Consider the following 27,626-nt stretch of genomic DNA (forward strand, 5'->3'; position numbering starts at 1 on the left):
ACACAGCCGATGCACACAGTGTGTAACCTGCATCCGGCTGGACAGAAGCGTAACAATGCGTATTGCCATGTGTATTTTCAGACTGTCCAGTAAAGAATGTGCGTCTTTATTGAAGTGTGCAACAACATTTGGTGTCAGAAGTGGGATCAGCGGTGCTACGGAGAAGCAGTGTGAGATCGCAGACCAAACGCAACTATGGAGCTGGAGCGACTGCAAGATCAACTGAATGAGATCCTGGTGCAGTTCAAATTTGAGCAGCTACAAGAGGTGTGTTTGCAAGCTAAGATTTCCACTGAAAAACAGACCAAAAAGCACACGCTGATCAGAGCAATACATGAAGCCTTGGATAGAGAAGCTATCGTTTGTTTGTTTGTTTGTTTGTTTGTTTGTTTGTTCCATTGATTGTCCACAATGTGGAAATGTGTCTTTTGGTCTCATACAAACAACAAGCAGGACGGCAACAACAACACTTACACTCAAACATCTTCAGGGCAAAAAGCAGGACAGCAGTGGCAGTTACATTAAAAAGGCATCAACGGGACATGGTGTTCAGTGCTCCAATGGCATTGGGGATGAAGGGATTTTTAAAGATATTACGATTTGCCCTTGGTACTTTACAACGTCTACCAGAGGGAAGAAGTTCAAACTCCCTATTAAGTGGATGAGAGGGATCGTTTGCTATTTTGACAGCTTTTTTCCTCAGCACTTCCTCATACACACAACTTAATGGTTTCTGTCTCATACCTATGATTTTTCAGGCTATATTTACTATTCTCTGCAGCTTGCTTCTTCCTTTTATGTTTAGATTAGCGTACCACATTGCCATGTTCAAAGTTAAGATGCCCTCCATCAGGTTCTTCTAAACTGTTTCCATAATATGCTTGCTCACTCTAAAGGAGTTGAGCTTGCGTAGTAAGTGGAGACGCTGATTACAGGTTTAAAGAATGTAGTCAGTGTTTTCACTGACATTTAGGTTGCAATCAATATATGTACCTAAATATTTGAACTTGTTTACTACCTCTACAATTTGTCCCTTCATTATAAGGAGGCTGCACAGGGATCTTCTCATGAAAGACAAGTTCCTGTGTTTTTGTTACATTGATCTCTAAGAAGCTTTCATGGCACCACTTCAGGAGAGATGACACATGTGCTCTGTATACGTCCTCTCCCACTATGTCCCCCTTCTCCAATAAGGCAACCAGGGCCATATCATCCGCATACTTTAACAAACCAAACTTTTCCAGATCTAATTGGAATTTGTTTGTGTTTATGGAGAAAAGTCATGGGGATAAAATAGTCCCCTGCGGGGCACCAGTGTTAAGCACAATGATGTCGGACCGAGTGTTATTGACCAGAACCTGTTGAGGGCGGTCAGAGAGGAAGTCCCTAACAAGGTGGATGATACCACCGTTTACTCCTATATCAGTAAGTCTCTGCAGCAGGATGTCAATCTGCATGCTGTTAAAAGCAGAAGTGAAATCGATAAACAGGGCCCTAGCAAGATGGGAGGGGACTTGAAGGTGCTTTGACAGGGTGTGGAACATACTGACAGTTGCGTCATCAGTTCCTCTCTGACATTTATAAGCAAACTGGAGATGATCGAAGCTGTTAGAGACCGACGCTGTCATTTGTCTGCTTATAACTCTCTCAAAACATTTCCCCAAGATAGAAGTAAGAGCAATGGGCCTGAAATCTTTTAATAGGGTAGCTCCAGGCTTTTTGGGGAGAGGCATGATATAAGACATTTTCCACAATTTGGGAAGTTGTTAGAGAATTGAGCAAATACTGGAATAACTCCAACACAATACCTTTAAGTTCATGAACATTTTCGTTTATAACTCTACCTCTCAGGCCATCGGGCCCCGGGGCCAAGTTGGGCTTGATACTAGACAGGCTGGCTACGATCTCATGTTCATTGAGTGTAATAGGGGCATATCCCAAAATGGGTCCCAGGGTCCGAGCCCCAAACGAGCTATTTCATGTGCAACTCAGCCACCTGAAGTAGCCACACGACAGCAACATGTCGACTGTCCTACACGTTTAAATCGGACGCTTGATCGTTGCTATGGCAACGTCCCCGAGGCTTATAAAGCGGTATGTAGACCGCCTCTTGGAAAATCTGACCACAATGTAATTCATCTTTTGCCTAAACACAAGGCTGTGGTCAAAAGAATGAAAATTGTTCCGAAGCAAATACAGGTGTGGTCTGACAAAAGTAAAGAGCAACTAAGAGATTGCTTCGATGATACAGATTGGGACATCTTCTCTGAATCCTGTCAGGATGGAGATGAACTTACTGACACCATCACATCCCACATTAAATTTTGTGACGACGTTGTCTCAGAAAGCAAGACTGTGAACATATTCCCAAACAACAAACCCTGGGTATCTAAGCAACTGAAAATCTGTCTTAATGAAAAGAAGGCTGCTTTCTGTTCTGGTGATCTGCAATTAATGCAGGGACAAAGGAGACAGCTTAGAGGGAATATATCCAAGGCAAAAATTGAGTACAAGAACAAAGTAGAAAGTAAATATTTTGGTGGCAACATAAAACAAGCCTGGGAGGGTCTAAATACACTAATGGGTAAAACCAATAAGAAATGTGATACTCCTCCAAGCATCAATCAGTGTTTTGTTGATGAGTTAAAGCACTTTTTCTGTAGATTTGATAAAGTGGATGACAAACAGGAATGTGATGAGATCTGTAAAAATGTCCCTACAGGAGCACCCACAGCCATCACTGTGGATGCTGTGGCTCAAAGTCTTTTTCAGCTGAAGCCAAACAAGGCCACTGAAGGCCCGTCTACTTAAGGACTGTGCTCCTCAACTGAAAGGAGTCCTCTCAAAACTGTTCAATTCCCTCCTTGTTACAGGCGCGCCCAGATCGTGGAAACTATCCATTATAAGGCCTATACCAAAAAAGCTAGGGGCAAGTAAACCTGAAGATTTTAACCTTTAAATATCTAGGCACAGGCCTTGACAGTCATTTTAGCTTCTCTGAAAACACAGATTTTATCTTCAAGAAATGCTCACAGCGACTCCGTCTGCTTAGAAGATTAAGCTGCCTTGGAGTCCGTCCGCACATTTTAGAGCTTGTGTATACTGCACATATTGAGAGTGTTAAGTGTAAGGTCAAGCTAAATAGAATTGTAAAAATGGCTGGTAAAATTGTGGCAAAACCCCAGAACATACCAACACTTGCACTGAAAGGACAAGGAGCAAACAAAGAAGAATCCTGGCAGATAGCTCTCACCCTCTGTCCTGTCAGTTTGAGCTTCTGAAGTCTGGGAGGCGCTACAGAGTTCCTCTGGCCAAAGGTCCTTTTAAAAAATCTTTTATCCCAAATGCCATTGCCATCTTGAACTTGACAAAGTGATCAATTCACATTATGACCTGAACTGCTTTACCGTTGTGCTTTATTTATCTTATTAGATCTTATTTTACCTCTACTTTTGTTCCTATTTACACTGTATCTTATCTTTGTTTTTATTGTGTCTATTGTATGTTTTTTATGCATGACAATGTTTTTACCTTACTGTCGTCTGTTTACTGTGCTGGTGAGCCAAAGAAAACAATCAAGACTTATTCTATTCTATTCTATTCTATTTGTGAGGTTAATGTATGTGTGGTATATGGTAAAAGTGTGCACACTGCCAGCTCAGGAAAATGGGAAACAGGCAAAGTAAGAAGGCTGAAGTGTCCGAGCCTGAGGGGCCAGTGGTAGATGATGCAAAATTGTATTTAAGTGTCCTAAAGATGAAATGTTTAGTTTTTCAATTATACTCATGGATGGTGTTGTGTCTCAGGGCTCTTTGGATCACTGAAATCAATCTCAGACACCTGTGATAATCAGTTTGCCAGGTGAGCCCAATTCAAGGAAAAACTAGTCCAGAAGGACGTTCCACATTATTAAGCAGAGCGCCATTTTCAAGCAATATGGGAAAGAAAAAGGATCTCTCTGCTGCTGAAAAGCATGAAATAGTTGAATGCCTTGGACAAGGTATGAAAACCTCAGATATTTTAAGAAAACTTAAGCGCGATCATCGTACTGTGAAGAGGTTTGTGGCTGATTCGGAGCACACGCGGGTTCGTGCAGATAAAGGCACAATGAGGAAGGTTTCTGCCAGACAAATACATGGGATTAAGAGAGCAGCTTCTAAAATGCCATTACAAAGCAGCAAACAGGTATTTGAAGCTGCTGGTGCCTCTGGAGTCCCGCCAACATCAAGGTGTAGGATCCTCCAGAGGCTTGCAGTTATGCGTAAACCTTATGTTCGGCCACCCCTAAACAATGCTCACAAGCAGAAACGGCTGCAGTGGGCCCAGAAATACATGAAGACTCCTTTTCAAACAGTCTTGTTCACTGATGAGTGCCGTGCAACCCTGGATGGTCCAGATGGACGGAGTAGTGGATGGTTAGTGGACGGCGTGAAGTCATGTTTTGGGCCGGAATCATGGGGAGAGAGCTGGTCGGCCCCTTTAGGGTCCCCGCAGGTTTGAAAATGACCTCTGAAAAGTATGTGGAGTTTCTGACTGAGCACTTTCTTCCATGGTACAAAAAGAAGAACCGTGCTTTCCGTAACAAAATCCTCTTCATGCATGACAATGCACCATGTCATGCTGCAAGGAATACCTCTGCATCATTGGCTGCTATGGGCATAAAAGGAGAGAAACTCATGGTGTGGCCCCCATCCTCCCCTGACCTCAACCCTATGGAGAACTTCTGGAGCATCCTCAAGCAAAAGATCTATGAGGGTGGGAGGCAGTTCACATCCAAACAGCAGCTCTGGGAGGCTATACTGACATTCTGCAAAGAAATTCAAGCAGAAACTCTCCAAAAACTCATACGTTCAATGGATGCGAGAATCGTGAAGCTGCTATCAAATAAGGGGTCCTATGTTAAAATGGAACTTGACCTGTTGAGATGTTTTTCATTGAAATAGCTTTTGATTTCAATAAATATGACCTCCTAATGCTGCAAATTCAACAAAGGGCCATTTTCAGTTCTTTACAACCTAGAAAATGTTTTGAAACTGTTGTGCATCATAATTTGGAACAGTGCATTTGAAGTTTTTTATTTTTGATCATTGGAAGGTTTGTTCAATCCAATCCAATCCACTTTATTTATATAGCACAAGTTTAAACAAACACAAGGTTTCCAAAGTGCTGTACAAAGAATAAAACAGGGATAAAATAAATATAAAATATGCATGTGTACACATAAAACAAATACAGTCACGTAAAATCAACACTACGTGGTGTTAAAAGCCAAAGAAAAGAAGTGAGTTTTAAGAAGAGTTTTAAAATGAGCCAGAGAGGAAGCCTGTCTAATGTGCAGCGGCAGACCATTCCAAAGCTTTGAAGCTGCAATGGCAAATGCTCGGTCCCCTCTGAGCTTAAGCCTGACTTTAGGCACTGTCAGGAGCATTTGGTCAGCTGACCTGAGAAATCGGCTGGGCATGTAGGGGTGCAGCAGCTCAGAGAGGTACAGTGGGGCATAGCCATTTAAGGCTTTAAAAGCAAATAAAATAATTTTAAAATGAATCCTTAAATGAACAGGCAGCCAGTGGAGTGAAGCTAAAATAGGTGAGATGTGCTCATAATTGCTTGTGCCAGTTAAAAGACGTGCAGCAGCGTTTTGTACAAGTTGAAGGCGCGCAATGGAGGACCCGCTAACCCCCATATAAAGTGCATTACAGTAATCCAGCCTAGTGGTCACAAAGGCGTGGATTACTGTTTCAAATTGCTGTCTTTGAAGGACTGGCTGGATTTTTGCCAGCTGCCTTAAATGGAAAAAGCTACATTTCCCTACAGCTTTAATCTGGCTGTCAAATTTAAGGCCCGAGTCAATTTTTACACCCAGATTATTCACAATTGGCTTGTGATACTGTGCCAGAGAAGACAAATCAACTTGGGGACGGGTCACAGAAGTGCCACCAAAGACCATGACTTCTGTCTTTTCTTCATTAAAATTCAGGAAATTTAAAGACATCCAAGCTTTAATTTCATGTAAGCATTTTAGCAGTGGGTCAACAGAGTAGGAATCAGCCTTTTTCAATAACATTCAAATTATACTCTGACGGTTAATGACTTGAAAATAATGCTGACTGTCATTTGCATCGACTATTTAGAAACATTAGAGAAAAATATCACTGGCATAATCATTTGGAACGCGGTGTATAAAACAAAAAACATAGAAAGATACTCAGTATGTGGAAAACCAAAGTTGAAACAAGGGAAATGAGAGAATTAGCAAATAGAGAAAATGTCAAAATGAAAAAGAGGAAAAGGGAAAAATAGATAAAGAAAAAGAGGTTGCAAATGCATTGCCTGATAAGAATGATGCACTGTTTGAGAACACACACTCGCAGCCTGTCTCTTCTTTTCTTTATCCCCAGCTTTCACTGCTGACTGCTCAAACACTGGATCCCGAACTGGACGCCCGTCCGCCCGACGTCGTCTGCCCGGCCCCATCCCAGCACCTCAAATAGCATCCGCCATTACATGTCATTCATGTCCAACTTCCAATGATGGAGGTGGCGGGACCGGATGGTGAATCTATACTGGTTTATAGGCCTTGGACTCAGAAAGACATTGAAACTGCTGTTAAGAACAAGAACAGAAAAAGCGTCTCCAAGAAGAAGAAGAAGAAGAAGAAGAAAAGCGTCTCAAAGAAAAGAAAGATGATAAAAGAGAGGGAGAGAAAAGAATGGAAGACATGTTCCTCCTCCTGTTTGTTACAGAAAGAAGAAGCCTCCAAGCGGAGAGGTTATCAGTACAAACAACGAGACACATATTCTGAGCGGAAAAACGTTGACTATGAGACATGTTTCACATGCGGTGAAAAAGGACACTGGAGCAAAGACTGCCCTAAGCGGAGAAACAGAGGAGGGGGCCAAAGAAGGGGCGGCAACTATCGTCACAGCGGAGACTACGGCCGCCCACCTTACAACGGCATGACGTCACAGTGACTACAGGGGGTGGACGGCGGAGAGGGAGGCCCAGTGGATGACCTGACAGCTGACACTTCTGAGACAGGTTTTGCACCCACACACTCATTCACACGCTCATGCAAAGAGGAACTGCTTGCTACTGATACTGATTGTGACACACATACACTGATACAACACACTATACTATTAAGATTCGCCTCGGTGACCCCACCCCTGTCAAACACACATACATATCTGTCCCAAAACCACTTCACAAAGAAGTAAAAGAGTATTTGGAAGACCTGTTAAACAGAGGGTGGATAGCTAACTCAAAATCCCCCTATTCCAGCCCAATTGTGTGTGTGTGTGTGTGTGTGTGTGTGTGCAAAAAGGATGGGAGCCTCCGCCTGTGCCCTGACTACCGTGAGCTAAATAAAAAGTCGATCCCTGACCGCCATCCGATACCACGGATACGAGATATGTCAAACACTTGAAAGGGAAGTTCCCGGTTTTCGGTATTGGACCAAGGAAAGGCCTACCACCAGGGAAGAGTCCTGGAAGAGTCGAGTCGTCCCTTCACGGCATTTATTACATCATGGGGATTGTACGAGTGGGTGAGAACTCCCTTTGGCTTGTCATCAGCTCCTGAAGAGTTCCAGAGATCGATGGAGGAGTGTCTGGTGGGACTGCGTGATGAGGTTTGCTTGCCCTATTTGGACGACAACTTGGTTGACTCTCAGACATTTGAGGACCACTTGAATGATCTGAGGACGGTCATGCAGCGTTACCAGAGTCACGGAGTGAAATGAACTGCAAGAAAATGTGAGCTCTTCAAAAATCAGGTGAGATTCCTGGGAAGGCTTGTTACAGACAACGGTCATACAATGGACCCTGCAGACATTGCTCCTGTCCAAGCATTCAAACAACAACGGACCTCCACCACAATTGGGGAAGTGAGGAAGCTGCTGGGATTCATCTCTTTCTACCGCAACTATATTTATAACTTTTCACGTATAGCAAAGCCTCTCTATGACCTGCTGTGCACAGAAAATACGGTAAGAGAAAAGCCCAAACACAAGAAATATGGCAGAAAAACACAACACAAAGCCCTTTGTGTTGTGTTTTCACCAAAGTTAGACAAGCTAGTCTTCCTGGGGTCCACACACACACACACACTCACAAAAAAGAAACATCTAAAATAGAATCTAAAAGCAGTAAAACATTGTAGCCATCATTATAAACATCATCAGAAAATATTCAGAATAAGTTCTTACAGCATTACATTCATTATTACATTCATACAGTAAATACAGTACGTCCAGACCCAATCACAAAGTTAAACAGTACATTCTCAGATGGTACTTGAAAGATACTTTGCTATTCAGTTTACGTATATTCAGTGGACAATTATTCCAGTGATTGATGCCACGATAAATGACAGTTCTCTTTAAAGCATTTGGGCGTTTTGGGCGTGGTAACATCAACTGGTCGTTAGCAGCTGCCCTAGTCAAATGGGAATGAACCTGATCACATCTGCACATTTGGTTATGTAAGAAAACGGGTTGAGAAGAAAAAAAAACAGTGTTTCTGAAAAATGTTGTTGTGTCCAAAACCAACCTGTTATCTACTGTTAACCGTGAGAGTCGACGATGCATACTGACAGTGTTTGTTCTCATGGAACAGTGTCATACTAACCTGGCAGCTCTGTTCTGGGCAGTTTGTCATTTCTTTACCTTTTCTTTAGTACCGACCTGGAAGGGCAAACAGGGACGCCGATGGCCTCTCGCGCATGCCCTTGGACATGGAGCAGTACATGGAAACCTGCACACCAACAAGTAGTGGCACCTGAGGTAATGAACAGTGTGACTCAAGCTCTCACAGTTCAGCTGGAAAGCAGTGAGCCGTGGCTGTGTCCTATGACCATTTCAACAGTGCTGGCTGAGGAAAGTGACGTGACGTGGCAGTGGCAGAGATCTGAGAGACAGTTCTGAGAGATGCACAGAAAGAAGACCCTGTGATAGGAGAAGTGCTGAAGTATGTCATCTCTAATCACTGGCCTAAAGGTGGAAAACAGGGCCCAAACAAGGAAGTAGCTGCGCTGGTGAGAGAAAGACAGACACTACACACTGATGATGAGGGTTCACTGTACAGGAAGACCGCCAGCCGGTCACAACTAATCCTGCCAAAGAAGTTCCATGAGCTAGTGTATAAAGAACTGCACGAAGAGGTGGGTCACCTAGGTGTTGAGAGAGTTTTGACACTCATCAGAGACCGCTTTTATTGGCCTCATATGCAGAGGGATGTCGAGCATTACATAACACGGGTGTGCAGCTGTCTGAAAAACAAACGTCCCAATAAGCCAACCAGAGCTCCCCTCACCAGCATCGTCACCACTTACCCATTTGAGCTGCTTTCCATCGATTTCTTACATTTGGAGAAATGTAAGGGAGGGTTTGAATATGTCCTTGTGGTAATGGACCACTTCACCCGATTTGCTCAGGCCGACCCCTGCAGAAATAAAATGGCTAAAACCGTGCCCGAAAAGACATTTGGAGATTTTCTATTGAGATTCGGTTTTCCCACAAGACTCCACCATGACCAGGGAAAGGAATTTGAACATAAACTGTCTAACTGCTAAGCTTCAGGAATTCAGTGGAGTTAAGGGGTCCAAGACCACCCCATACCACCCACAGGGGAATGGCCAGGTGGAGAGGTTCAACAGGACTCTGCTGAGCATGCTCAGAAACCTCCCGGACACAGCTAAGGCAGATGGAAAGCTTCCCTGGCCAAGGTCGTTCATGCTTTCAACTGCACGCGTAGCGAGGCTACAGGCTATGCACCATATTATCTCCCCATTAACCTGATGTTGGGTCTCACAGTGAAGGACCAGACCTCATCACATTAAGGACTATGCTGAGACGTGGAAGGCTCGCATGAATGATGCTTACAGGGTGGCCTCAGAGACGGCCAGTGAGGAGAGCAGACGAGGGAAAGACCTCTATGACAGAGAGGCTTATGGTGCAGAATTATATACTGGGTGCAGAGTTCTGGTCCCGAACCTCAATGAAAAGGGGGGACATATCAGGACAGTCCAGTGTATGAGCTCAGGCCAGAAAACGGGAAAGGACGCATTCGAGTCATGCATAGAAACTTCCTGCTTCCGTGTGACCTTCTGCCCGTGGAGGAGATCAACATGTCCACAGAATCCAGGGGGAAAAAAAAAAAGGAAAAGAGCAAGTGGCAATATGAGCAACAGGAACGAGAAGACAGTTCAGACGAAGAGGATGAATGGAGAGGAATCATTGGATTGCAAGCGGAAGGCAGGGATTCAGTGGCCGAAGATCTGGGAGAGGATACTGCAGAGCATCAGGAGGACCAACAGGAAGAAGATACAGGCGTACAAGAGGAGGACGATGTCACACAAAGAGCTGAGGGAGAACATCAGTCTGCTGAGTCTGCATGCAGTGACGAGGAAGATGACCACCAGTTACCTACCAGAGCGAAAAAGTATCCTTTGAGACAGAGAAGACCGAGAGCAATATTTACTTACAATAAGTCAGGACTGCCTACCATGTCCTATGTATAGGTAACCATGGCAGTTAGATAGGTTGTATATGTGAGTCCAGATAAAAGACAGTTAAAGTCAAGCTGATGTTACTGTTCATTTGAAGAATTTAGAGTTCTTAGAGTTAAGTCAAGCTATAATACAGATGTGACTAGTGAATAGGAATAAGGTTATCTTTGAGTGAATATGGACTAATGTAACCCACTGTGACCACTCTCCAGCACACTTTGAAGTAGATAGGAAGTTATGTCTATGTTAAAGGGCCTTACTCAGAAAAGATGCAGACACCCGTGCTAGTGATGGAAGTTGCAGTGGACTGTTATCGTGCACAATAACGCCTGCTGCAAACATATGGCATCAACGGGAGATAAGTGCTATATGGTTTACTGAAACAGTATCGCATCTTCAGGGACTTTCTGACTCCTACTGGGACATAACCTTTCTAAATGCAGGGTTGTACTGCAACACGGGACTGTATGTGTGTCAGCATGTCGGGATGACATTGAATTTTTGACGGGAGAGTGTGAGGACAATAAGTTCAGATTGTTATAAAAAGGGACACCCATATATTTGTGTTAATTAATATTTCATGTTATTAATATTTTTGTTATTTCATATTTCATGTTATTAATATTTTGTCAATTTATGCTATTAATATTTTTGTTATTTCATGTTATTGATATTTTGTTATTTCATATTTCATGTTATTAATATTTTGTTGTTTTATGTTATTAATATTTTGTTATTTCATATTTCATGTTATTAATATTTTGTTATTTCATATTTCATGTTATTAATATTTTTGTTGTTTTGTGTTAATATATTTGTTATTTCATATTTCATGTTATTAATATTTTGTTATTTCATATTTCATGCTATTAATATTTTCTGTTTGAACTAAAAGAATCCCTGTGCTCTAGTTGTAATCAGGCAATACAGGGGTGTAGTGGCGCCTTTACGCCACAAGAGGGAGTGTCCCCTCAAATGAGCAACTGTGTCAAGGGTAAACACAGCCGATGCACACAGTGTGTAACCTGCATCCGGCTGGACAGAAGCGTAACAATGCGTATTGCCATGTGTATTTTCAGACTGTCCAGTAAAGAATGTGTGTCTTTATTGAAGTGTGCAACAAAGGTAAAGTAAGGTTAACAAAACACGCAGGACAAAAGGTCCTGGATCACGAGATAAAACAAATGCTAACACAATAGCCTCAGACCTTGAGTTAAAGAGGCCTGCATCGTTAGAACAACGCAAGAAATGTAATATCAGAGAAAACGTTACTTAAACTACAAATGGCGACAAGTGGCACACCATGAGGTGTTAACCATTGAATCTCGAGTAACACCAGTACACAGAGTTCAAAGGTCAATCACGTAAAACAACAACAACTCTCAGGTTTTTCTAAAGACGGACAAAGCGCAGCCGCCACCATCTAAAGCCAGCCCCAACTCAAGTCTCCCAGGCGTCTTTATACTGCAAGGCTGGTCATCGTCAGGCGTAGTTTGGCTGATTGCATTCCAGCCATTGATGGCTGAGCGTCCACAGCTGGACAACAGAAGCTGCAGCAAACCCGAACACACACATACACCCAGACACACACGTACATGTACACAACAGCTGGAACACACTGACAAAAGGCTGATGTGCTCAACTGCATCTGTTTAAGTAGATGAACCTGGTTGATTGGACTCAACCACTCTCTGACAGCCAGGGGGGTGTTATGGCAGCCTGCTACACTCCTCCTCAGATGAAGAAGACCATCTGTCCCCTTCAATTATCTATGGACTGGACAGAGAAGTATATAAGATCAGGCAGGAGATGCTTTGAGTGAAGCTTGGCTTGAAATGTTTGTGTTCAATTTAAGTTCTGTTAATGGTTGGGCTCATAAAACTGCAGTGTTTTTATGTTTTTTTCTTGTATTTAGTTTTTGACCTTGAGCTGCTCTCATAGTTTACACCTATGGTACGGGGAAGAACTGCACGAGTATGGGCTGGACGTCCCAGGACCAAGATGGAAGACACCAACAAAGGTGGTTGACAATAATGAAGTCAAGACTTTATCCACACGGAAACAGAACTTTACCTACATGATCTTTGTCTTTGTCTTTTTAAAAGGTTTTCTGTCAACACGTCATTGTTTCAAGAAATGTCTTCATCCACATGACTGACTTTGTCCAAAATGACTGTAAATGCTGTCGTACATATGCTCGGCCTGTATGTGGCGCTGTGATGTTGCCACAGAAACACACCAAAAGTAAACATTACAAAGTATACAATTACAGAGACACAATGATCCAAACCAGGGCGACTAAGGAGAGAAAATGAAAGTTCTCATAAAGTCAAAGACCGAACCATTTGCAAACACAATCAGATGAAGATGAAAGCGACAGTGAATATAAGAGCAGGAGAGACGAGGGACGATGACGACGTGGTTGTTTTCCCACAGTAACCCAGTTACTCTGTTGTACTGGTTGTATCGCTCAAACTTCAAGTAACACACTGTAGGATTTGCTCTCAGGGTCCCCCTACAGTTGGTAAACAGTATTGTTTGTTCCATTCATCCATGCAGTGTTTCCTGCTTTATCCTGACACAGGGTGAAAGGCGGGGGACATCCTGGACAGGTCACCAGTCCATCACAGAGACAAACATTCACAGGTGGGTGAGTGTTCAATTCACCTGTGGGTCTTTCTGCTACAAGGCAACAGTGCTGACCACTGCTCCTCCGCGTGGACATTGTTTGTCTGTTACGACTGTGGTCAAATATATGATGGACGATCAATGATAGCAGTGAACTCTGAAGCAGGACTTCTAATGTACAAACATCCCTGTCTTCAGAGCAGGTACAGTCGCCTATGTTATAGCACTTTATACAAATATGATGACATTGTTTTATTTTTCAGTCCAACACAAACAAACATGGTGCTTTAGTTTGTGTAGTCTATAAACAAACAACAAATAAATCCACAATTAATTACATATGTCATTCGTTTATTAAAACATGAATGCATTTGATCTAAACGCATATATAATTATTTCACTTCATTGTTTCATGGTCCTTGTGCAGCAGTGCATGATAAAATAATTTGATCTATAACTGCAGCTCTTAAGTATGTGATCCACTAGGACTGGGCGACATGGAGCTTTTTTTCATATACTTTGTTCTATCAAACAATATCGATATATATATATATATATATCTATTCACCATTAAATCACATCAATATTTCTGTCAAGCTTAGAGTTTCCCCTTTACTCTGAAGTGAAATGTCAATATAGGAAAAGGTTATTTTGGTTTAAATACGGTTTATTTTTGTACAAGTTGAGCGTGACAACAGAAACACGTTCTGCATAAATAAATAAAAATAAAGTTAAATATCAGGAAGTAGCTTCATGAAAGCTGCACCAATATTCTCTCATGTCCAGCCTCTTCTTCTTTCACTCTTGTAAAGTGTAATGTTGTCGTTGTTTTTGTGGCACGGACCAGAAACCAGAGGTTCCATAGTATCAATGCAGGTGATGCAGACCTGCTCAGGCTTTGACAGAGGTGACATTCACCCTGCTGTAAGTTCATGTAGCATCAAAATGATCTTGGAGACATTCTTTATTATTACAAGGTTGAAATCTACCTACATTGTGTGCTGCTGCATATCTCCAGTAGCAGGTTTGAACCAGTAGGGGGAGCACTTCATCCCATTTAATCCCCTGTGAAATCAGTGAAACCACATTTGGTTCATTTCTTTTATTTGCTTGTGTGTTTGTTTTTCTATGCTGGTTTGTAAAGAAAGTTATAAATGTGAACAGCAGCCTTTAGGGTTAGAGCAGAGGTGTCAAACAGGCGGCCCACGGGCCATAGGCGGCCCTCCAATCGCTTATATGCGGCCAGTCTTGTATAAAGTACCTAAAAGGGATACTTGAGTAAAAAAGCAAAAGTATCTTACCAGAAAATTACTTTGGTAGAAGTTGAAGTCACTTTTTTATAATATTACTTAAGTAAAAGTCTTAAAGTATTTGACATTTACTGGACTTAAGTACCAAAAGTAAGTTGCTGATATAAAATGTACTTAAGATTTACAAGTAAAAGTAAAAGTATTAAAAATAAAAGTGAGGAGTTAAGATTGAGTCATGGTAGCTCAGTGGTAGGATGAGTTGTCTTTGAACTGGAAGGTTGTGGGTTTGATTCTTGTCTCTGCTCGTCTGTGTGTCCTTGAGCAAGACACTTAACCCCATGTTGAAGTGTGTGAATGTATAAAAGATGTGTGAATGGGTGAATGTCAAAACTGTAGTGTAATTATTATTTTTGTTAGTGAGTAACAAAGATGGGAAACTTTTTGAAGTACAAAAAGTATTTGTACTTCATTATATTACAACATGCGGCCCAACACTTAATATCATGTTATGAAAACATGGCTGAACCTCAGCTGCAGGGAGGCGATAGAATATAATACTAAATATATTCACTAGCAATGTTTTATAATAGTAATAAGACGACATCCAGGTGTAATCAGCACGTTATTAAATGTAGTATATTCAACATTAATATGTGGGTCATTCCTACAATTCGGTGCCATTTCAGCATTGCGACTTTCTTTAAAAAAAATTTAACCATGCAAGAATTTATTATTTCATCTGAACAAGGAATTATTAAACTACAAGAAAATGCTATTGGTCCAGCTCAGGATATTGAATTATAATACTTTCGACCAAATTCTTGACATACAACATGGGCCAAATGTCCACCCTGTTATGGGACATTCTCATCTTTATTAATAAGTGTTTTGAATGCACAGTCATTGTGATATTTACATTTTCTACGAAGAAAAATGTTCCTCATTTGCTCAGTGAAAGTATTTAAAAAAAATATCCATATATAAGCATTATCGTGAAAAAAAACAAAATTTGGTTTCAACATATTTCTTTTGCAATAAAAAAAGAAATGAATTGAATTTTGCGCCATTTTTAGACAATTTGAGTTTTTCAATTCATTCACCACATTAGTAACCACAAAAACAAGCAAAAAAATGATTCCATTTTAATTTATTATCATAAAAATACAAGGGTAACAGGGTGGACAACATGTAACAGGGTGGACATTACAACAGTTTATAACAATATATTTCATTTTAACAAGGCAATTAATTTATTTTATCCCACCATATCATAGAACATGGTGATTTCTTCTCCCCTGCCATGCGCTGGCACCTCTTCTTGTATTTTTCTTTTTTTCTCTTTTCTCTCTTCAATGAGGTCTTCAGTTGTTGGATTTCATTCTGTAGCCTCCTTCTGCCCTGTCTGGCATTCCTCTGCCCAACAACATATTGCCTAAAACACAAGAATGTTGTTACAATTTACAATGACTAGTGGATACATGTTCTGTATACAACAATAAAAGGATAGACGGTCATATAGTCACATTAAAATAAATTGTATGGTCACACACATAGTAAGGGCAAAACCATCAGATAAGACAACTTTAGATTTTACTTCTCTTATCATTAAACTATCAACTTTCGTCTAACCTTGAGGGCCCTGGTTTGGGGGTGTTTTCGTTATGTGGGGGACTTTCGGGTGTTGAAGGAGGCGTTAGCTGCAAAGTTGTTGTGGATCTTTCCCTCTGCATTCTCTTCTTTTCTCTCCATTTCTTTCTCTGTGCTCTCTTCTCTCTTTCACTGAGGTCTGACACTTTCCTTTTTCTTCCTTCTTCTCTGTCACTTCTCCACCTCTCTTTCTCTTTTTTTAGGTATTGAGCCCGTTTTTCAGGGTCTGCATCACGCCGTGCCCTGTAACGCCGTTGCTTTTCTGCAGCAGACAGCGGTGCCATTCACTGACAAAAAGATGCATGTTGTTTAATCAGACATTTTGAAAGTGTGTAAAAAAAAAACAACAAATGTATAAAAAAATTATATAAAAAAGAAAAAATACAAACAAATGCTGGAAATAATTATTCGTTAGCCTTCTTAAGTCCACCCTGTTATTATGAGTCCACCCTGTTACTGTGCAAAATGGTAACAGGGTGGACAGTAACAGGGGGGACATTTTTGGCTAAAGTCAGCCATAGCTGCTAATGGGATGAACAACATGCTAGCACGAGGTGTCCACAGAGGAGGATTTATAACATATTTATTAATCATAGTTTAATATTTGCAAAAAAATATAAATTACAACAATAAAACGGAGTAACAGAATGGACGTGTTAAGCTTTGCCGAGTCAGTGAGCCATTCTAAAAGGCTAAAAAACAGTAGATTGAAGAGTGATACTTACTCTGCTTCTTGTTGAAAAGTTCCCTCATGGTTAAAAACCTCCTAGTCGCTGCAAACAAGCCGATCAAAATATCTCCTCACTGACGCTCTCGCAGCCGCGCTGTTTCAGACCAAAACCACACCCCCAGAACGTGGACTGTGTTGTGATTGGCCAGCCAACGAGAGCTTTCCCACTGTCCTGTGATTGGACAGGTACCTGGAAGTGACGTAATAGATAGGCCAGCTCTCAGATAAACAGCTCCCCCTCTGGCACGGTGGATGCTCTGCATCTCAGCAGCTACAACAAGAGTAGTTCTTCTTCTTCTGCGGTTGAATGTACGCAACCGGATGTGCCCGGACTAGTGCCCGCACCAGGAGGCGCTACGGTGGTGAGAGGAGTGGTGAGGATTTCTGATGACGACATCAAATTAAGGAAGTGCCGATCCGCTTCGCAGAGCCCAGGAAAACAATACAACACTATTTTCTCAGCAGTGGCTGAACTGTTGTTCTGAAACTTTAGGGTTTCATAAACGAGGTAATGACGCAGATACACACACAAACGCAGCAGTAATTGGAGCTTCCCGTCTATGTCGCCTTTAAAATGTGATTTTCTAAATGAATATTAGCATAATTTTAAACAAAATATACCATATAATGTCATGGGGACTGAAATGGCACCGAATGGTAGGAATGACCCATGTACATGAGCTTGTTTTGTGTTTTTATCACAGTTGTCCATATTATTATTGACCTCATTTTCTGTATTTGATATTTATACTTTCATTTAGCGTCATAAATATGTTGATATTGTGAAGTGTTGATCATTCCATTTGAAAACAGACACTTTTACTTTGAAATAATGTGAAATGAATAACCTAATTGTGATCTCATGATGGAATACTGTGTGATAAATCTAAGCTCTTTTCCCACCCTTGTTGTTCCGCCTCCTCTTGACCAGACTCGACACTCATTGGCCCCCAGGTCATTTTGAGTTTGACACCCCTGAGTTAGAGGAAGGCTCAGGGTTGGGCTTATGAAGGGGGGCGTGTCCTGAGCGCTACAGGCTGCAGCCTGAGCCAACTCCTAAAATAACGTGAGTTTGTAAGTTTCACTTTCGTTCATAACCTGAGTGAGTCAGTTTCACCCGGAGTTTAGTGACGTTGAGGCTCATATTGAATTCTCATTGGCTCAGATGGAGGTTGATGTTCACGCCTCTCAGTGTTTTTATCTCAGTGTTTGTCGCTGGAGTCTCAGTTTGTCTTCTTGTGGATAAAGACGCAGTTTCACCGTCACTTCAACAAACGGAGAAAATCACTATGAAGATCCTGCTTTTACTGGTTCTGCTGGGAATACACAGCGCGAGCGCAGGTGAGCTTCTTTTATGTATAATGTTTGATCGATTGTAACAAATGTTTCATGTGTTTTTATCTTGTACTGTTTGTATAAATGTGACGTCATTTGATGGTCCTGGATGTTTAGTTGTAGGACTCCATTCTAGATTCTAACAATGTGAAATATATTTAATTATATGATTTAAATCTTTCTTTCTTTCTTATTGTTTATTATTTTCTTCATCATACAGTCTAATGTGCACATATGCACTTCCACCATTTCACTTTTAGTTATTCATGACCTCATGAAGGTCTATAAAAAGGTGTGAGCTCCAAACGCGGAAAACAACTTTAAAACTTTTTTTAAGTGTATTTATTATCATCTGATATGATTAATAAACTTCATTTAGACGTATCTTACTGATAATTAAACCCTTTTATACAACATTTCACAATTAAATATGAATCAGCAGCTAAATCGTGTATATTTTATCATTAAAAGTGACTCTTCTCATAATGATGAAATAAATAAATAACAGATAAATACCTTCTTGTGAAATGAATTTGTGAATGATTTATTTGTACAACACATTTGGATCAAAAACAAATTCATAAATAAATAGTTATAAATACATTGATAAGATATTACTAAAGAAAACATTAAAAAGACTAAAGGTTTATAAGTTATTTCTTAATGAAGAGAATTATTAAATGAAATAATACAATCTTATAAATATACAGTATGTCTAGATAAATATTTGTCACTGAGGAGGAGTGAAATGTGTTTGAATGTATTTGATGTCGTCTTGACTCTGAGTACAGTGATTTATAAAACTGTCATTCTGAAATCTTAAGTCTTGACGTTCACTGTCTCTCACAGGAACTCACTCTCTGAAGTATTTCTACACTTCATCATCTGAAGTCCCAAACTTCCCACAGTTTGTGGTTGTTGGTTTGGTTGATGATGTTCAGATGGTTCACTATGACAGCAACACAATGAAAGCAGAACCCAAACAGGACTGGATGAGGAAGAACACAGATCCACAGTACTGGGAGAGAGAGACTGGGAACTTTTTGGGTGCCCAGCAGACCTTCAAAGCCAGCATTGAAAATGTAAAGCCACGCTTCAACCAAACTGGAGGTTTGTTTGTGTTTCACTTTTTACTCATAAAATGTGTATTAATCACCTCACACACACACACACACACTCATATTATTTATACACAGTCTACTTTAACTAACGTCTCTTTCTGAAAGTATTAAATAATATTTTCTTTTTTAACAAAGACTCAGGAAATGTAAACATGTTTAAATCTTCATTCACAGCCTGAACAGCATTCACACTTTTTCACAGTGAGACTGTGTCGCTCTGCTGTTACACCACCTGTACACTAGATGTCAGTGTAGTTTCTATGATTGAAAGTGAATGAATCATGTTGGAGTTCTAAAGTTGAACAACAATGATCCTTATTGATATTATTATGATTATTTATTTATTTTAAAGTGAATCAGTGAAGATGATGTTTGCAACCAGTGAACTTATCAATGTGACTGAGAGTCATGGAGCAGACATGCTGCTAATCTGACCAATCACAGTTTAGAGCTGCAACAATTCATCAATTACAATCACAATCAGTTTTTATTGTGAAGTACATTTACACATACAAGGAATTTGACTTGGTGTTTTGGTGCATTTAAATAGAAGAAAATACAATTAGGAAATAAAAATAAAGACCTAAGATATAAATAAATGTATACAGCAACACAAACACAAAATATTTACATGAGGTGCAGTGGGTTAAAATAAATTATTATCATTATTTTTATATGTTTTGTGTTAATATGACGCATAAATCTACATTTGTTATCATTAATATAATGTTGGCTGAATTGTGGGCTGGATCATGACAGTTTGTTTTTATGTGGGGGGGGTGGGGCCAATTATTTACTGTTTATGAATAAAATGTGAATGGTTAAAAGTTAAAAGATAAAAAGGTGTTCTTTTAAAAAGATTGTTCACATTTTATGACCAAACAAAACTGAATTTCTAAAAGAATCAACAGTTGAATGGATCATTAAAACAAAGCCCTGTCAGTTGTTGCTGTGTTGTCGATGACTTCAGCACAGAATCTTCAACTCTAAATGAATATTACTATTATCCATGAAATGAAAATGTTAACAATTATCATTACCTTATACTCTATTACTCTTCACACCTTCATGTTCTCTTCATCGTCTTTGTCCATGTAAATCATCCACTCTATCACCGTTTGCATTTCTAAACAGTTAATATTGGGTTAAAGCAGAGGAGGTCAGTGATTGTGTGATGATGATGATGATGATGCAGAGGTCAGGGGTCATCTGCAGAAATAACAGTTGTAGAATAAGCTCCAGGTCAGTGTGTTCTAGTGATGATTCATCAAAACTCTGATCTGATACAGGTGAGGTTAAAGAGGGTCCACACACAAATATTCAGGTCTAAGTTTGAACTCGTTGTGGGCGACATGGACAAAAGATAATATCTCCACGATAACGATAATGAGTGGATATCCTTTAAAACTCTGAGATATAACTCATTGATTGTTGCTTACAGATGATATCAAAGGGACACAGTGTTTAAGGAAAACAGTTTAGACGTCACCTGCAACCAGGCTCCTATTGGACGATACCAGCTGTCAATCACTGGTTTAACTCCATGTGAAGCAATCACAGCAGCGTCTTGTGTTGTTTAGGTTCCACATTTAACAATGTGTTTAACCAAAAGCACAAATGAATAAAGTGATTATTGAACATGAACCAAACTGCTGACCAATGAAAGTGATTCTAACACCAGGTGTGAACCAACTGAGGCTGTGACAAGTAATCTATTCATCAATGATGAATCAGTTACTAAATGAATCAACTGTTTCCATCAATATTCTTTTTTCTTAGTTTTAAAACACATTGTTCAGCTTCTTAAATGTGAATATTTTCTGGTTTCTTGTTACAAAGAAATGATTCAAAAAACAGATTAGTTTTATTCTCCGGACAAAAGAGGACATTTGAAAACATCATTTGGAGGTTGATCAATATTTGTTGACGTTGTACAGAACAAACAGCTGATCAGTGATTAATGGAGAGAAGAATGAATAATGAACATAATGGTTAGTTGCAGCCCTGGCACCAACGCAGCAGACTCTCAGGTGTGAACACAGACTAAAGTGACGTGACGTCATCACACAGACTTATTCTGTGGAGTCGTCATGAAAGTGAAAACTGTGTGTTTGTGTTTGATGGAACTGACCTTACTTTCTAGCACATGTCTCTGCAGTGTTGCTCCTGCACATACACACTTTGAGATGACGCTGCTTCACAACAGTATCTTGTACTAACACAATTACAATAAGAAGGAAAACAGAATTCAAACATTGAGTCGAGTGTGACGTCAAAGTCAACTCAGCTCACTGACTCGTCCCACACCAGCGTCACAGGAAAAACTGTCTCACAAAACTCAAGAGAAGTGAGACAGTTGTTTAATGAAACTTAAGAAAAGGTGAATCAACAGTGACCAGTGAACATGACATGAGAGTCAAACCAGAGAAATTCTCTGGACAATTGTCACAGAACATTTTCTGATGCATTACAGTTGAAACAGTGATTTAATGACATGATGAAAATGTCTCATCATAAATAATAAGATTTTAAGATAGAAAGTAGAGCAACACATGATATTACATTTATTGTGCAATAATGAACCACATTGTGTAGAACAAATAATAAATAAATGACAGAATGAGACATTAGATTTGATCATAGTGTCAGAGCCATAACACTTTTTATTTAATGCTGATTAATGATGTCACTCCATCAAACCTGTGTGTTGTTCTCTGTGGTAAAGAGATGATGTGAACTCTCTCTCTCTCTCTCTCTCTCTCTCTCTCTCTCTCTCTCTCTCTCTCTCTCTCTCTCTCTCTCTCTCTCTCTCTCAGGTGTCCACATTGTCCAGTTAATGTATGGCTGTGACTGGGATGATGAGACTGGAGAAGTTAACGGTTATCATCAGTATGGTTATGATGGAGAAGACTTCATAGCTTTGGACCTGAAGACAGAGACATGGATCGCTCCATCATCACAGGCTTTCATCACCAAAAACAAATGGGATGCTGATAAAGCTCTACTTGCTTATTGGAAAAACTACCACACCCAGTTGTGTCCTGAGTGGGTGAAGAAGTACGTGGAGTATGGGAAGAGCTCTCTGCAGAGAACAGGTAAAACCCCAGAACCTGAATGAACATAATCTTCATACGTGTCTTTTATTTCTGATGATGTCTTTTACCACCACTGTGTCTCACACTGATGACGTGTCTCTCTCTCTCTCTCTGTCTCTTCATCTCTCTGTCTCACTCTCTTTTCCCCCCTCCATTTTGTCACTGTCTCTCTTTCACACACACATTTATAATCACTCTTTTTTTTCTTCTCCTCGTGTTTTCCTTTTTTGTTTGTTTATGTCCACAACAGTTTCACTCTCTGTCTCTTTTAGCGTCCACAGTCTTTTCTAAGTCTCTGTCTCCCATTTCACATTTCTTCATCTGTCTCTTAGAGCTCGACTAAATAATAAAGAACAAATGAGTTATTTGGTCCATAAAATATGTTTATCTGTGTTTCTGAAACCTGGAAATTATGATGATGTTCTCAAATGTCTTGTTTTGTCCATAAACCAAAATTATTCACTTTTAGTTAGGGCCCGAGCCACGAATGGCGGGGGCCGGGACGGCGAGGAACCTCCTATTGTAATCCTTCAGATTATTATTATATCCGTGGCTTTCCGGTCGTTTTTGAGGGGGTTAACGTGCATGAAAACTCCTGAAACTTGGCATGGAGGTCAGGTCGGGTGAAAATGCGATATTGGCATAGGTCCCAAACTCGTGTGTTGCTCAAGGGCTCTATAGCGCCCCCTAAGTGAAAATAGAGGCAAAATTGAGTTTCACCAAATTTCCCGAAAACTTGGTGGAAAGATGTTATAGACCAAGATGAACAAAAAAGTCGACTGTAACCATGGCCTCAACTCAACAGGAAGTCAGCCATTTTGAATTCTGGCCTCCATTTTGGTGATTTGCATCCTACGTAATTGAGCAAACTCGTCCAAGCGTGTTTGTCATAAAAATGCGCTACTTTGTATGAGACACATCAAAGATGAAATGTTGAAAGGGTTTGGGGATTCAAAACGTTGTTGCCACGGCAACCCTCATTATTTCTTTGTTATTTGGAGCAAAGAAACCAGAAAATATTCACATTTAAAAAGCTGAAAAGTCAGAAATCTTGCATTAATCATTTTAAAAAAAACTTGAAATTGCTAATCAAAATAGATGGTGATTAATTTAGTAATCGAATAATAAACAATTCATCATTGCAGCCATATTTTAACTATAGCTTATGCTGCAGATATTGTGACAATAAAGCTTAGGGTTAGATTAATATTAATAAAAAAGAACACACATCTATTAAATTGAAATTCAATATATGTGAAAAAATTACACATTTTATATTTTATCTGACAAAAAACAATAAATATTACATTATAAAAAATAAAGTAAAACATAAAATAATATAATTTTGCACTGCTGCAACATTGATGTTCCAGTTTAAGATCAATAAAGGAATTCAAAGTGTTCATCTATCATCAAAATAGAAACCATTTTAAAAGGTTTACAACATGAAGACAACAAATGATGTGAAATGAAGTCAATCAGTGAAAGAAAGAAAGAAACTTGTAACAATAAGTTGTTGAAGAGGATTTAAAAGAAGTATTTAAAGATAGTGAGTTAGTCAGTCTGATCTCATCAGAAAAAAGGTCCAGACTGAAAAAGTCCAGTCCTCAGATGTGTGAAAACCTCAATTTACAGCCAGACTCAGAAACGAATGCAGGATCAATGACAGCAAACAGGAATGTGAGTTATAATAAAGTGTCAACGTTTGTTTTCCTTCTCCAGAGCTTCCCTCAGTGTCTCTCCTCCAGAAGTCTCCCTCCTCTCCAGTGACCTGCCACGCTACAGGTTTCTACCCAAACAAAGCCGTGTTGTCCTGGAGGAAAGACGGAGAGGATCATCATGAGGACGTGGACCACGGAGAGACTCTGCCCAACCATGACGGAACCTTCCAGATGAGCACTGACCTGCGAGTGTCATCAATCCCACCTGAGGACTGGAGGAAGTATGACTGCGTGTTCCAGCTCTCTGGTGTGGAAGACGTTGTCAAAGTACTGGACAAAGACGCCGTCCAATCCAACAGAGGTAAAACTCCGAAACACTCCTTTAATTCACTGTAATAGTTCTGCAGGTCATGCTTGTTGCTTTTCATTGATTCATCAACACTTTCATTGTAGGTCTGTATTCAGTCCATGCTTGTGCTGCATCATGACATCATCATGTGACAAATCCATCAAAGAAAAGTTTTCTTTCACTACTTGTCTTCATGTTATGGTTTTATTTTATAAAACCTTTGATAAAGTTGATCTCCAGCTTAAATCATGGTCAAAAGTTCAGTTCTTCAGTGATCCACAGATAAAATGTACATTCTTTCTTTGTCGTGATGAATAATTACACCATGTGACCACTAGAGACAGTTTTGTATTCATGTCACTAATGACGAGTAGATTCACATGTGCATAAATCAATAAAGGTCAAATTGATCGGTCAGATAAGTTCACAGTTAAAATGACATTTGGACACAATATTAGGATTTGAATGTAGACATATTTGCTTATATACATATTTGGAGATAATGTAATTATGAGTCAAAATGATTTGATTTCCTCATAAATAACCACAAATAAATAATAAATATCATCAAATAAAAAGGTTATTTATGCCAAATTTAATGAATTAATTGAAGTGTAAACATGTAAAACATGTACATATATATATATATATATATATATATATATATATATATATATATATATGTTAATTAATGATACAGTAAAAGATTGAACTACATATATTGTGTGTGTGTGTGTGTGTGTCAGCTGCTTCATGTGCACAGGTTGTGACTGTTTGTTTTTTGTGTTTTTGCTGAACAGAGAAGCCCATGGACACGACCATCATCATCATCGTTGCAGTGGTTGTTCTTGTCGTCATCATCTTCGCTGCCGCTGCTTTCCTCTTGTACAGAAGATTCAGTGGTGAGAGCAACACACACACACACACACACACACACACACACACACACACACACTGACACTGTTGTCACTTGTTTTATTTCACACTTTGAGTTGATGCTTTAAAGTCACAAAGGTGAGATTTCTTCACACATGGATCATATTTGTAAACCTGTATCATCAACATCAACAATCCAATGATACTAAACCACTTTTGCTCCATTTATTTCTTCAGAGCAGGTTGATTTTTGTTTTTTCAAAGGTTCACTTCTGACAGAGACACTCACACAAACATTTAGGCCAAATATTTACATGTATGCGTTTCATTTGCATAGAAACGTAGAAACTTCAAGTGACTTTTTTCAGTCAAACATGAAGGAAACAATTGAAAATGACATTTCTAATGTAATGTTTGTACATTGTGACTGATGAAATAGGAATGTTTTCACACTCAACAGATTTCTGCTTTGATTCCAATTTAAATAGACGTCAGTGTCACCATGACATCATCACTACAGCGTGATGATGTCATGGAGCAGGTTTAGAAAAAGAAATGATTTTTAATGTGGAAACTGAAGCTGGAAGTGATTTCTGTTTCACTTTGTGTGAGTTGAAGAGAAACAAATCACTGGTGACAAAATGATGTTTGGAATGATTTTCATTTTCTTTCCTTTTTCAGCCAAATCCGCCCCATCTCGTAAGTAAAGATTTGTATTTCCACGATTCCTATTTATTTACAATTCTAACTTAGGTTGAAATGGACGTGGTATTGACACAGCTGTTATTCTACATGTTTACAGAACATGTCCAGGTTTATATGTGTTCATACAGACATATGAGAGCTTTGCTTTTCATGCAAAGACTTGAAAAAAGAAGGAAAGAAAAGAAAAGTGTGATCTTTGTTAACAATGTGTTTCTGACCCCACAGCTGCGAGCAGCACTGAGGTGCAGCAGCTGAACACTGAGAGAGAATAAATGACAAATACATCACCGTTCCTTTGTAAGTAAAACAAAATCACTGAAGAAAAATAACTTGAAATGTTTCACCTCAGATTTATGAAACACTACAAGGAGTTTTCTGTCCATAAAGAAGATCAAATGAACGGCTTTCTTAAAGTGACATGAACATTTTTGTCACCATAAACATTTTGGTCATAATACCCAGCTCTAACTGTCTCACCAGTCTGAATCATCGCAGTTTCACGTCTCAATGACAATGTGTATTTATGAAATCTGTCTTTTTTCAAATATTCATCATCATTTAATGTTGTTTTCTTTCTGTAGGTTCACGGAATCATTTCATCCACTGGAACAAGGAGGGATGTCACCAAAGGAAAATATTGATTCTCAGTCTAATCAGAAATCACTGATTACTGATTGATCAGAAAACTACTGATTGATCATTTTAAATTATCAATGACAAATCTTCATCATTGTCAACACTTATTTCACAGTAAACACAAAGGAATCTGGTGAAATGTTGGCATTAAATCTGTCAATCAAATCAGGAGTTTTTCTCAAGTCAAACACAATGTTGACAACAATGAAAGCATCACAACTCTGTTTGCACACAAACACATTCTTGAAATCTTTGTGTGATCATCCAAAACAAATCCACACATAGTTCCACTTTCATATTCCTGGTGTTGGGTATCGTCATGGAAACCATGAGAAATAACACAACTTTAAATACACATTGACTATATAGACTTTCTTTTCATTCTCTGGTTGTGTAAAATCACTGGGGACAACAGTGTAAGTCCATCAGCGTCGTTCAATCACACATTTACAACGTGGTATAGAGACTGTAGATTAGCTGCAGGTGTCATTGTGCTTTTATTTGTGGCACAATGTTTTGCCTCTTTACTCAACAAGATAGAAAATGATTGGACACATTTCCACCTGGTTTGTGTTGCATCTCTAAACTCACTGTTAGTTCCATTTGCAGAAAATCTCTTTCTTCACTATATACACGATGCCACATGTTAATAATAATAATCACATATTCAGTGATGTATCGGCTGTAGATCCAAGACACAAACACACATTAAACAATAATGATTTTCCAGTTAAATATTTGACTTGCATATTTCTTTCGAAACTTTAAATGTTAAAAAAAAAAATTATTTTTAGGATCTGAGTGATAATTATCAATAACATGTTTATTATTGCTGTTATAATATGTTTTGGTGTGTTGATTGAATTTTAATCCAATGAGTTAATAAAATAAGTGTTGGTTTTTAAATTGAATTATTATTTGTATGTGTTTTGGTTAAATGAATTAACGTTAAAATAAGTTGCACTGTTATTTCTTTCCTTTTTTTAACTTGTATCTTGCTTTTCAACATTCAATAAATCCCCTGATTTTCCAAATTTATACCGTCTCTGTTTTGTTTTTCCTTATGAACAAAGACTTTGTGTTGCCA

The 27,626-nt window shown here is 39.4% G+C and overlaps 1 protein-coding gene across 1 annotated transcript; it reads left to right on the forward strand.

The window, feature by feature from the left end:
* The first annotated feature begins 17,925 nt into the window (after nt 1–17,925).
* On the forward strand, nt 17,926–27,577 carry LOC131446920 (major histocompatibility complex class I-related gene protein-like). Its single transcript, XM_058618310.1, has 8 exons — nt 17,926–18,102; nt 18,946–19,206; nt 22,034–22,312; nt 24,035–24,334; nt 25,123–25,224; nt 25,880–25,897; nt 26,129–26,200; nt 26,485–27,577. The coding sequence occupies exons 1-7, from the start codon at nt 17,937–17,939 to the stop codon at nt 26,173–26,175; spliced, it is 1,173 nt and encodes a 390-aa protein (XP_058474293.1). The 5' UTR covers nt 17,926–17,936; the 3' UTR covers nt 26,176–26,200; nt 26,485–27,577.
* Nucleotides 27,578–27,626: the final 49 nt, after the last annotated feature.

This window comes from Solea solea, chromosome 20 (assembly GCF_958295425.1).
Source record: "Solea solea chromosome 20, fSolSol10.1, whole genome shotgun sequence".
Taxonomy (NCBI): Eukaryota; Metazoa; Chordata; class Actinopteri; order Pleuronectiformes; family Soleidae; genus Solea; species Solea solea.

What these genes read in the sequence shown, in the direction of transcription:
- LOC131446920 (XM_058618310.1), top strand. Translation starts at nt 17,937, where the DNA reads ATGTTCACGCCTCTCAGTGTTTTTATCTCAGTGTTTGTCGCTGGAGTC. An exon ending in GAGCTCTCTGCAGAGAACAG is followed by an intron (nt 22,313 to 24,034) that starts GTAAAACCCCAG and finishes TTCCTTCTCCAG; the next exon opens with AGCTTCCCTCAGTGTCTCTC. An exon ending in CGCCGTCCAATCCAACAGAG is followed by an intron (nt 24,335 to 25,122) that starts GTAAAACTCCGA and finishes TTTGCTGAACAG; the next exon opens with AGAAGCCCATGGACACGACC.